Genomic DNA, 13,170 nt, shown 5'->3' with positions numbered 1-13,170 from the left:
TGAATTCTGTAGTTATTAGATGTTGTTCTGCCAGGCTCAACGGCACGAGCCCCAAATTAGGTGCAAAGGTATGAATTTAAACACGCACACTTGAAAAGTCAAGAACACAGTTTTTATCGAAAAGAAAAGCAAAACACCCTTTTTACAGTCAATGGGCACACTTTCAAAGCAACAGACTTGAAGGCAGTGAAAAACAATAAACAAACACAAAGCAATTAGCAAGCAGCTGTGAAAATGTCACAGCTACCCTTCTTCAACCGTTGACAACTCACACACTTGACTATGGTTTAATTTCAAAGTCCTGGGATCGATGCAAAGAGAATCCTTGAGACAAAAGTCACTTCCTCTTTCTCCAAATAGATGATCTTCCATACTCAGAGGCCGGCACGCTGCCCATTTAACAGCAGCCGTAATTAGTTGAACCACATCCAACCACAGGTGAACTCTCTTATCTCTTGTAATACCTATGTAGCTGCTCTTTTCTATTCATTGCCCTGTGGCTGCGTACGTCAATGAATGCTTCTTCATCTGAGTCCAGCGAAGATAAGGAGGAGGATGAATTGCTCCCTAATTGGCTGTCTGCCAGCCCCCCTCTGAGGATCCCAGTTCACATTCACTCCCTGTGTCGCTGTCAGCAGCAGAAAGCAGTAGCACTGGCCTCTAACACTACAAAGATTCACCCACATCCACCCCCACAGTCCTTGGGGCAGGAGCTGGCCCAGAACCAACCACAACAAGATGTATATATTGGACACATCATTTCCAGCAGAAAACTGGAAATGAAAGTTTGTATGCAAACAAACTGGCCATGAAATATGGTGTGTTTTATTTAGCTCCTTGAAAAGAAAGCCTAGAATAAATCATGAAAGACCCTGAAAATGAGACAGAAGTAAATCCGCTGCTCGCTTTGAGTTGCTGGTAAGCTGTCTGCTTAGAAGTAGCCCCTGCCTTGCTGTTAATTTGGAGGGAGTGTTAATATGGGTCGTCAAGCTTTCTACTCCTTGCCATGAGAAGATTTCTCCCTGCTCTGCATGCCGGCTTGTTTGCTATGAAGAAAAATATGTGTGTGTGTGTATTTTGAACTGCTGAAGAGAAGATAAAGCATTCACTGTTTTGAATATCCAAGCCTTGGGGAAGATTTGTGGATCTCAGTAGTTGGATCAGAACACCTAGAGGTTTTCTCCAGTTTTAATTCCAACCAGTTTGAGTCTGTCCAAATGAAGCAAAACAAAAATTAGTCTCAATTCTCAAGTAGTTGAGAAATTATCAAAATCTAGCACAGAGATCACAATAATTTCCCCTTACCCTGCCAACAGTCTGCTATCACATGATAAGACTCAGCTATCTAGAAAAAGGTTATGAAACTTCCGGCCCATGGGCCAGATGCATCTGCTCTGGCCTCGCCCACACCCAAGTTAGCGAAGGAGGGAAAAGTCACAATATGTCATGGGATGATGCTGTGACATTGTGAGTTTGACATTCCTGGTTTAGAAGTTTCACTATTTGGTGCCAGAAGTCCTTCCAGTCATAACTTTTGTTCTTGGAAGGTCTTTGTGGTGAGGAAAGCATAGGATCCTTGTTTTCATTTTCTAACCACACATTCTCTATCAAACCAAGGATTGAAATAAAAAAATAAAAAAAATGTTCCATATGATAAAGTGGAGTTCTTATAAAAGGGGGAACATACTATCATCTAAAAGATTTGTAAATTCAATTGTAGTCACATCTTCCAAAGGGTTGCTATTAATGAGTTTAGTGGATTGTCTGTTTCTTATGTTCTAAGCTATACATAATAAAGATGATGTTATGGTACTGAAGACAAAGAATGTATATGCAAAAATATGAACATAGAACAGAATAGAATAAAAATAATAAACAGAAGAAATTATGAGATTTAGAGGCATGAGAGGAATGAAAACTAGTGTTGAAAAAAATAAACACAGAAGGAAGGAAGGAAGGAAGGAAGGAAGGAAGGAAAGAAGGAAGGAAGGAAGGAAGAAGGGTGGGAGGGAGGGAGGGAGGAAGGGAGGGAGGGAGGGTAGGAAGGAAGGAAGGAAGGAAGGAAGGAAGGTCCAGGGCTGAAAGGAAAAGGAGGAGAAGTGAATGATAAAATGATGAATGTGTGAGACTGTGGGGAAGTTAAGAAAGAAATGACAAAATTTTTAATAAAAGTGGCATAAAAGCCCAATAAATAAATAAATAAATAAATAAATAAAATAAAATGCTAAACAATATCAATCCACAGATGGGATAAGAGTTTATTAGTAATTCTGGGAGAAAGACCAGCTCAATTCAGCTTTTAGGAAGAAGAGATTCAGAACATTCAAAATGACTCTATCTTTATAAATCCCCTAATAATAATGGGTACAGGAGCAGGTCTCAAAATTCTATACTTTACCTAAAAAATAGATTATTGAAGTCTGTGTAATTCTTGCTTCTTTGTGCCCTACAATGAGGGGGAACAACTGATAGGAGAGAACAACAATTTATGGGTGGAAGATGAGAAGCATTAATTTAATGCAATATGTATTGTATACTAAACTATTCATGTTAAATGTTTATATAGATTATTGGTTTTAGCTAACTTCAATTAAACAAGAAGCTTCCAGAGCTTTCCAATTCTTGTTTCCCTTCCAATCCTCTTATAAAATCCATTGGAGGACATTGCCTGGTAAAATACAAAATATTCATTCTAATCAGTCCGTTTAATACAGAAATCACAGTTCCTTCCTGCTTCCCTTCTCTTGGATTGAATAGATAAAAGTTGATAGGTCCTGTATACAGTAGGAAAATATATAAATTAACATAAAGTTAATCCTTGCATCTTTATTTCAAAGGCTTCTTTATATAATAGATAAGATGTGATTTAACTTTTATTCAAAAATTTTAGTAGCAATGGTCAAACAATAATGGGGTGTTCATAGTAAGCTTTCTGTCATTCTGAGTGGGGCCTCTGGGTGTCACTGTTCAACCAGGAAAAAAAAATAAATGAATAGTCAAGTGTCCTGGTGTTGTTTACCAAGTAAATGAAAGAACAATTTTAAAACCAAGAACTACATTTTCCATTTGGCTTTGAAGTAACTGTTTTCATCGAGAATGGAAGACACACTAACCTGCATCTATAAAAAGGTATCTGCAATACCTTGCTATTTTATTTGCTTGCAAGATGGTTTCTGGGCAGATTCATTATTCGATTCCTGAGGAGATGCACAAAACCTTTTTTGTGGGAAATATTGCAAAGGACCTGGAAATGGAGGGGATGAAGATTTCAGAAAATGGACTCCGTGTTATTCCCAATGTAGGTATGATCCAGTATTTTGCTTTCAATGTAAACAATGGTCATTTAGAAACATCTGAGAGAATTGACCGGGAAGAAATATGTGGACAGGCAGAGCAGTGTATATTGAAGTTCCAAATTCTTCTTGAAAGTAAATTAAAGCTGAAGTAGACCCAGAGACAGGGTTTTGAGCAATCGGTACTTTTATTCAGCTCAGAGAACAAGTGACAGCTCAGCAAGGTAAAGTGACAATTCAGCGAGTACCGACTGACTCTGCCTGGAGAAACCGCTCCTTTTATATATTTGCGGTTCCCGCCAAAGCTAGAGCCGGCCGCGTCTGAGCCAATCAGGAGCGACTTCCTGCTTGGGCTCAGACAGCGCTGAAAGAGGAACAAACTATTTACAGAGTTACAAGGTAGCCATTACAGGATACAACACCCCTCCCCTCATAGTTGGACACATCCATCAAGACAGCCATGTGACAAAGTCGTCCAATCGGTGGGGCCTCTGAGGAGCTCGCGCTGACCTGCGCAGTTCAATTTCTCCTTCGCCACCGACTGTGGAGGATGGCTCGCCGCTGTTCTCCCGGTGTGGCGGACTTGGCCTTGCGGGCCCAACGAAGGCTTCGGAGGACGAGGATGGTTCGGCGTCGCTGGATGGTTCCCCCTGGCCCGATAAGTCTCTTTGCGTGTCTCTTATTTCGGGCAATGTACTAAAGTCTGTTGAAGGGGGAGAGTCCATGTCAGCGGTTTGTGGCAATTGATTTTCTGTTCGCTTCCGAATGTGGTCTATGTGTCGTTTCCACAAACGACCATCCTCTAGTTTAACAACATAGGTCTTAGGTGCATTTTGCTTAACAATAATTCCCTTCATCCAGTTTACATTTCCATCAAAACTTTTTACATATACATTTTGTCCCAAATACATTTCTCTTTCAGGTTTTGTACACATTTGGTTATTATTAACACAGAATCTTGGGTTTAACCTGTCTAGTGGTGACCTCAACTTCCTTCCCATCAATAACTCTGCAGGGCTTACATGTGTGTGCGAGTTAGGGGTAATGTGTTGGGTGAGTAAGAATTGGTCCAAGTTCTGTTGCACATCCCCAGGGCCTGACCTGCGCAATGCCTCCTTTGCCACCCGTACGTAACGTTCTGCCAATCCGTTAGCCCAGGGCGAATAAGGCGAGATGAGGGCATGCCTGACCCCTAGGCCATCTAGGAACAATTCGAATTGCCTGGCTGTTAGCTGTGGCCCATTGTCAGACACTACGAGATCTGGGCAACCATGGGATGCAAACAGTCTGCTCAATACCTTGATAGTGGCACTTGTGGTTATGTTGTTCATTGCTATTATTTCCAACCATTTGGAGAAGGCATCAACCACTATTAAAAAATACTGAGACCCCACTGGGCCAGCAAAATCAATGTGGATTCTAGACCAAGGACCAGCAGGCTGTTCCCACTCAGCCGGAGTTGTTTTGGGGGGACTGGGCCGTGACTCTTGGCACGGATCACACTTTGAAACCCAACTTTCAATATCAGCATCCAGCCCTGGCCACCATAAATGCCCCCTTGCCAGGCTCTTCATCCTGACAATCCCAGGATGACCCACATGTAACATTTTGAGTACCTTTCCCCTTAGGCTTTTGGGGATGATCACTCTATCCCCCCATAGCAAACAACCTTTTACATACGATAACTCAAGTCTTTTGTTTTTAAAATCACACAATTCAGGTTTCACAACATCATTTTGCCATCCCTTTAGAACACAGTTCACCACTTGTTTAAGGATTTGATCTTGCTGCGTGTGTGCAGCTACCTCTTTTGCTGTGGTTAGTGGGTTTTCCTCGAGTTCTATCATTAACACATCTGTGGAAGGAACAGGATCTTCCACTAAGTCTGTTATGGGGCATCTGCTGAGACCGTCTGCATGATTGATTTCCTTCCCCCCCTTGTGGGTGAGCTCATACTGATACCCTGAGAGGAAAAGAGCCCATCTGATTAGTCTTGGGGACATAAAAGGTGGAGTGGGCTTGTTGGGGGCTAGCAGGCCTAGTATGGGTTTGTGGTCAGTGACTAGCTCAAAGCTTCTTCCAAAAATGTAATTGTGAAACTTCTTTACCCCTGCCACTAATGCTAGAGCCTCCTTGTCTAACTGGCTATAATTCCTTTCTGTGCTGGTCATGGTTCTTGAAAAAAATGCTATTGGGGCCTCTGTCTTATTAGGTAGAACGTGAGCTAGGACTCCTCCTATGCCGTACGGCGAAGCGTCGCACGTGAGCCTAATGGGTAGTGAAGCACTATATTGGACTACTACACTTTTAGAAGTTAATAAATTTTTTATTTGAGAAAAAGCTTCACGTTCAGTTTTCCCCCATGTCCAGCGGGCTTCCTTCTGGAGTAAACGATGGAGAGGCTCTGCTACTGTTGCCTTCTGCTTTAAAAAAACGGAATAAAAATTAAGGAGGCCCAAAAATGCCTGTAACTCATTCTTATCTCGTGGCTCTGGGGCTTCTCTAATTGCTCTCAGCTTCTCTGTTGTGGGGTGGATACCTTCCTTATCTATTTTATATCCTAGGAATTCTATACTGTTGGTTCCCCAGACACATTTATCAGGCTTGATTCTTAACCCTTTGTCCTGTAACCTCTTAAGTACTTCCCTTATTCTTTTGTTTACTTGTTCCTGGTTTTCCCCTGCAATTAAGATGTCATCAAAGTATGGAATGGCCCCATTTACCCCTGACAATAGGCGTTCCATAATGCTCTGGAATATTCCTGGGGCTATGCTTACCCCAAACTGTAACCTCGTGCATTTGAAAGCCCCCCTGTGCGTTACAATTGTTTGAGCGTTTGCTGTTTGTTCATCGACCGGAAGTTGCTGGTAAGCTTGCGCCAGGTCGATCTTTGCGAACCTTTTTCCCTCCCCCAGGGAGTGTAGCAGTTGTTGCACAACCGGGATGGGGTAGGGGTGGTGTTGAAGTGCCTTGTTTAGGGTCGATTTGTAATCAGCGCAAACTCTTAAAGAGCCATCTGGCTTCAGAGGGGTAACTATGGGAGTTTCCCATGGCCCCTGCTCCACAGGGACCAAAATACCTTGGCTAATGAGTTTGTCCAGCTGTATGTCTAGTTTGGGGAGGAGCGGCAGGGGGACCCTGCGAGGTTTTAGTCTGATCGGTGGGACCTTGGGGTCAATAGAGAAGGATATAGGGGGCCCCTTATACAATCCCAGTGTGGGGCTGAACACTTCAGGGAACTCTTTCACAAAGTTAGGCATATCATAACAGTTTACATTACAAACACCCGAAATCTCGATCCCCAGTGGTTCCATCCATGCTAAACCCAGAAGAGAGTGCTTGGCCCCTGTTACAATAAGCATGGGAAGGGTACATTTAACATTCTTGAATGCGATAGGTACATTTGCTGTTCCCAAGACCGAGATTACCCCCCCCTGAAAGTCTCTAATCACCAAAGAGGTTTGATTTAGGTCAGCCTTAGATACATTAGGCATATACAGTTTAAATTTTTCCCAGGGCATGATGGTATATCTAGAGCCCGTATCCAGCTCCATTGAGCAAGGTTGGTTATTGAGTAACAGTGATATAACAATTTTAGCCCCTTTTTTGGTTGCCGTGTTATTCACGGAAAATTGAGAGTTACCTCTATAGTAGTCGCGGTTAGCGGTTGAGTAGTTCCTTTGACCCGCGTTGCGGAATGGTCTCCTTTCTCGCGCTTGGGGGGTCTGGTTTTGAGGTCGCTGGTATTGCGGTGTGGCAAATGTTTCCTCTGGCGCTGTTGCTCTGCATGCGATGGCGATGTGGCCTCTCCGGTTGCAACGGCGGCATGTAGCGTCTCGGAAGGGGCATCGATGGCGCTGGTGATTTCCCCGGCAGCCCGCGCAGGGGGCTGGGTGAGTAGCTCTCAGGTGTCTCGGCTGGTCTTGCACCAGGAGGCAGTTGTCTCCGCTGGGAATTTGTTGGCTGTTGTCTGTTTCCACGGCGCTGGGAGACGCGGAGTCGATTTTTGCAATGAGTTCTCGCCTTCCGTGCTCTTTCAATTCTCTCGCCGCTGCGTCGGCTGCTTCTGCGGTTTGCGCCAGTTTAATCACGGTTTGTAGGCTCGGCTCTTCTTCGATGAGGAGTTTATTTCTCACCGTGCTGCTTTTCATGCCGAAAACTAAGGCGTCGGTGAGGCGAGCTTCCGGGTCTTTAAACTTGCATTGAGCAAGTACCGTTCGAAGCCGCGTTGTAAACTGGCTGATCGACTCGGTTTCCCTCTGAGCCATCATGTGGAATTGATGCCGAAAAACCATGGCTGGTTTGGTCGGCTTGAAATGGCTCGCCAGTTTTTGTTGTAGGACGTCCCACGCTGTGGCTCTCGCTTGTTCCGGTTCGGTGAGAGTTTGGGCAAGTCTACGGATTTCTGCGCCGCAGTAGTTAAGGAAAATAGCCCGTCTGCGATCGGCTTCGGCGTCCTGCATTCCCGCCGCTTCGAGGAAGATCTCGAAGGTGGCCATGTACTCGTCCCATGTCGATTTCTCGGGATCGAAGAGTTCCGGAGCCTGGCCAATCTGGATTTTGTCCATGTTGCACGCGAAGTTTCTTCCGTCCGTTCGTCGCCAGTGAAGTAGACCCAGAGACAGGGTTTTGAGCAATCGGTACTTTTATTCAGCTCAGAGAACAAGTGACAGCTCAGCAAGGTAAAGTGACAATTCAGCGAGTACCGACTGACTCTGCCTGGAGAAACCGCTCCTTTTATATATTTGCGGTTCCCGCCAAAGCTAGAGCCGGCCGCGTCTGAGCCAATCAGGAGCGACTTCCTGCTTGGGCTCAGACAGCGCTGAAAGAGGAACAAACTATTTACAGAGTTACAAGGTAGCCATTACAGGATACAACAAAAGCCTTATGTAATTGAGGTGGAAATTACTGACACAAACGACAATACTCCTAATTTCTCTCTTTGGGAACAAGAGTTGGAAATCAGTGAAGCATCTACACCTGGATTTCGGGTCTCTCTTTCTGAAGCTCAAGATCCAGATCTAGGAATAAATTCTATACAGAACTATCAACTCAGAGGCAGCAGCCATTTTTCTCTGGATACACAAATAGGAAAAAATGGCTTCAGACATACTGAACTGATACTGGAAAGATTCCTAAACAGAGAGGAACAAGCTGTTTACAATCTAATTCTTACAGCTAATGATGGAGGAGATCCTATCCAAACTGGCACTGCAGAAATCAAAGTCATTGTTTTAGATACAAATGACAATGCATCGATTTTCAGCCAACCAATCTATGAAGTGAATGTCAAAGAGAATATTCCTAAAGGATCTATTATTATTACTGTACATGCCACTGATATTGATGGAGGGCTTAATGGAGAGGTGAAATACTTCCTGAAAAAGACTACAAAACTATATGTTCCCATATTTCATCTTAATTCCACAAGGTGAAATTGCACTCACTGGGAATCTTGATTATGAATTGGAAGTGCAGGCCAAAGATTGGGGAGGTTTTACTGATAGATTAATGGTTGTTATCTTCATTACAGATTTTGATGAAAATGCACCTGAATTAGCAATTACTTTTGTCACCAATTCTGTAGTTGAAAGTTCACCACTTGGAACTGTTATTGCCATTTTAAATGTACGAGACAGAGATTCTGGAGTCAATGGAGAAATCACAGTCTTCATTCCACAAAATCTCCCTTTCCAATTAAAGAAGTCCTCTGATAGGTTTTATAGTTTGATGACAGATAATGTCCTTGACAGAGAACATATATCAACTTTTAATATAACTATAATAGTTACTGACCATGGAATATCTCCTCTCTCAGTAGCCACAGCAATTGAACTATACATCTTAGACACAAATGACAACTCTCCATTGTTTGAGAAATCAATTTATCCTTTTTATGTTGCAGAGAATAACCAAATGGGTGCTTTGATATGTTCCTTAAAAGCAAATGATCCAGACTGGAAAGGGAATGCAGTAATAAGGTATTCTATCACTGGTAACCAGACAACTGAATCATTTCTCTCCTCTTATGTCTCCACTGATTCTGAGACAGGAGCTATCTATGCATTAACTTCATTTGATTCAGTTTCAAGTTAAGGCTCAGGATGGTGGCGCCCCATCACTCAGCTGTAGTGTTTCTGTTATTATTTACATTTTGGACCAAAATGACAATGTGCCAGAAATCCTGTGTCCCTCTCCTCACACTGATGGCTCCACTGAAATAGAGCTGGCCCCTCGTTCTTCTGAGCCAGGTTACCTGGTTACTAAAGTAGTGGCAGTAGATGCAGATTCTGGCCAGAATTCCTGGCTGTCCTATCAGCTGATCAAAGCAACAGAACCACGGCTCTTCACTGTGAGACTCCACACTGGAGAGATCAGGACTGCTCGGCTTTTTCTGGAGAAACATAGAAACATAGAAACATAGAAGTCTGACGGCAGAAAAAGACCTCATGGTCCATCTAGTCTGCCCTTATACTATTTTCTGTATTTTATCTTAGGATGGATATATGTTTATCCCAGGCATGTTTAAATTCAGTTACTGTGGATTTATCTACCACATCTGCTGGAAGTTTGTTCCAAGGATCTACTACTCTTTCAGTAAAATAATATTTTCTCATGTTGCTTTTGATCTTTCCCCCAACTAACTTCAGATTGTGTCCCCTTGTTCTTGTGTTCACTTTCCTATTAAAAACACTTCCCTCCTGGACCTTATTTAACCCTTTAATATATTTAAATGTTTCGATCATGTCCCCCTTTTTCCTTCTGTCCTCCAGACTATACAGATTGAGTTCATTAAGTCTTTCCTGATACGTTTTATGCTTAAGACCTTCCACCATTCTTGTAGCCCGTCTTTGGACCCGTTCAATTTTGTCTATATCTTTTTGTAGGTGAGGTCTCCAGAACTGAACACAGTATTCCAAATGTGGTCTCACCATCATTCTATATAGTGGGATCATAATCTCCCTCTTCCTGCTTGTTATACCTCTAGCTATGCAGCCAAGCATCCTACTTGCTTTCCCTACCGCCTGACTGCACTGTTCACCCATTTTGAGACTGTCAGAAATCACTACCCCTAAATCCTTTTCTTTTGAAGTATTTGCCAACACTGAACTGCCAATACAATACTCAGATTGAGGATTCCTTTTCCCCAAGTGCATTATTTTACATTTGGAAACATTAAACTGCAGTTTCGATTGCTTAGACCATTTATCTAGTAAAGCTAAATCATTTACCATATTACAGACCCCTCCAGGAATATCAACCCTATTGCACACTTTAGAGTCATCGGCAAATAGGCAAACCTTCCCTACCAAACCTTCCCCTATGTCACTCACAAATATATTAAAAAGAATAGGACCCAGAACAGATCCTTGTGGCACACCGCTTGTAACCTGACTCTGCTCAGAATACTCGCCATTAACAATAACTCTCTGATGTCTACGCTTCAGCCAGCTGCAAATCCATTGAACTATCCAGGGATTAAGTCCAATCTTCACTAATTTATCTATCAGCTCTTTATGTGGAACCGTATCAAAGGCTTTGCTGAAGTCCAGGTAGGCAATATCCACGGCACCACCTTCATCCAACACCTTTGTGACATAGTCAAAGAAATCAATGAGATTAGTCTGACATGATTTGCCTTCAGTAAAGCCATGCTGATTTGGGTCTAATAAGTTATTGTTTTTTAGGTGCTGATTTATCCTCTTTTTGAGTAGAGTCTCCATCATTTTAACTACAACTGATGTCAAGCTAACTGGCCTGTAGTTACCAGCTTCTTCTCTACTGCTCTGAAGCAAATTCTGGTGGTTTTAGTGAAGGACAATGGCCAACCGCCTCTCTCTGCCTCCATCACTTTCACAGTTGTTTTGGCTGACAGCATCCACGAAATTCTCTCGACTCCTGTGAATCCTCAGTCAGATCTCCCTTTTTACTTAGGGACTGCAGTGGCTTTTGTCTCCTGTTTATTCTTTACCTTTCTCCTTGTGCTACTGGCAATTAGAGTACATAGATGGAGAAATTCACAGATTAAGTCTGAGAAGATACATTTCAGCGATGTACCTGCCTCACAATTTTTAGGCATCAATGGAGTCCAAGCATTTCTTCAGTCTTACTGCCATGAGGTTTCTCTGACTGCAGATTCTAAGAGAAATCACTTTAATACTTGATGATTCAGATTCTCTGTGTATTAAAGAAGGTTATGGGGCAAAAGATCCAATTGTATCTGGTGAAGATTTAAATTTAAATAATGGTGATCTAATAATAATTCAGGTAAGGTAATTATTTTAAATCATTTTGATTTTTGTATTATTATATGCATTTATTTATTAATGTTAATTTCCTTTTCACTAATTACAAAATATTATTGACTTTGTTATTATTGTACATATCATATTTTCCATTCTCTAACTTAGAGCAATGCTATACTAAATTTTCATAGTATTCCAGTGTTATTCTATTTCTTAAATATAACTATAATCACATTCCATTGAAATCAGCTGGACAAATCTTTGAATAGATTTGTATCTCATTTTACTATACAGGAAAATCTCAGGGAATTAGCTGTTTACTTCAATTTTATATGTTGAGCGGCCATTTTATATGTTCAGCAGCAAAACCATTTTTAAAAGATGTCTCTCAAAAATTAAGCATCAGGTCTATGCGAAGCTTCTCAGATTTGGATTAACTTGAAATAGAAGTGTGTTTAAAAAACAACAACACCTTTTACTACCAGTTCTATGGGCATGGTTTGGGTGGTGTGGTTTGGTGGGCGTGGCAGGGAAAGGATACTGCAAAATCTCCATTTCCTCCTGATCAGCTTGGACTCAGGAGTCAGAGAATAGATAGGGGTGGAGCCAATCAGAGGTGGTATTTAATGGTTTTCCAAGCTACTCAAAATTTCTGCTACCAGTTCTCCAGAACTGGTCAGAGCCTGCTGAGACCCACCTCTGACTTGAAGGTATAAGATTCAAAGAGGGCATAGAATATAATAGGGAAGCAGCAGAAGGCCTTCACGGATTGAGATAATTGAGGAATGAGGTAAAATATCAATGACAGTAGAACAGTTATGGGATGATTCTTCTCAGATTTGCCCGCCAGTTGGTGCTCGACGGATAGGCAGAGTTTAATTAGGGACTAAAGTTCGTAATTACATCAAGGTTGGATAGCTCAACATTCACCTTGTGATGAACATTAATTATTGTAATATGTAGCAAACAAAAAGTTTCTGAAAACCCTATAAATCTAATTTTAATATACTTGACAATGCTACCCCAATTATGGGGGGAGCGATTTTTGGAGAGATTTGGGGCTAGTTAGGAAGCTTTGGGGGCAGTGATTTTTGGAGAGATTTGGGGCTAGATAGGAAGGTTTTGGGGCAGCGACCTTTGGAGAGACTTGGGGCGAGATAGGAAGCTTTGGGGGGAGTGATTTTTGGAGAGATTTGGCGTAAGATTTGTGGAGCCCTCCTTGAGCCCCCAGCATCATACCCGGCACTCTACCAATGCGGGAGCCTCCACAGAGCCCCCGACGACAGCAGAGGACTCTAACTCAGCCCGGAGCCCTCCTCGAGCCCCCAGCATCACACCCGGCACCCAGCTGACGCAGGAGCTTCCCCAGAGCCTTACGCTTAATCAAAGCATAATCAACTAATAAATCAGCAAAAACAAGACCAACCAAAACACAACTAAATACAAAAACAGCACTCATCAGCAGCACTCATCAACTACTCCACTACCAGCCTCCTACCATGAAGAACGAATCACGCACTCAGAGAGAAGACAAACCCACCCCACACAAAGAAGATGAAAGAGCTGACTTCCTAGTGAGTTGCACACTGTGCTCCATGTATACACTCCTACCCTCAAACTTCCAAAACTTC

The 13,170-nt window shown here is 42.5% G+C and overlaps 1 protein-coding gene across 1 annotated transcript; it reads left to right on the top strand.

Annotated features, from left to right (window-relative positions):
• The first annotated feature begins 512 nt into the window (after positions 1 to 512).
• LOC139165403 (protocadherin gamma-A7-like) lies at positions 513 to 11,458 on the top strand. The gene is given in 6 exon segments (XM_070748587.1): positions 513 to 785; positions 3,167 to 3,428; positions 8,142 to 8,721; positions 8,723 to 9,373; positions 9,375 to 9,696; positions 11,075 to 11,458. Coding segments are annotated over 6 exon segments (2,472 nt in total).
• Positions 11,459 to 13,170: the final 1,712 nt, after the last annotated feature.

The sequence above is a fragment of the Erythrolamprus reginae genome, chromosome 3 (genome assembly GCF_031021105.1).
Source record: "Erythrolamprus reginae isolate rEryReg1 chromosome 3, rEryReg1.hap1, whole genome shotgun sequence".
Lineage (NCBI taxonomy): Eukaryota > Metazoa > Chordata > Lepidosauria > Squamata > Dipsadidae > Erythrolamprus > Erythrolamprus reginae.
The sequence above is the reverse complement of the archived record's forward strand: the minus strand, read 5'-3'. Positions and strand labels throughout refer to the sequence as shown.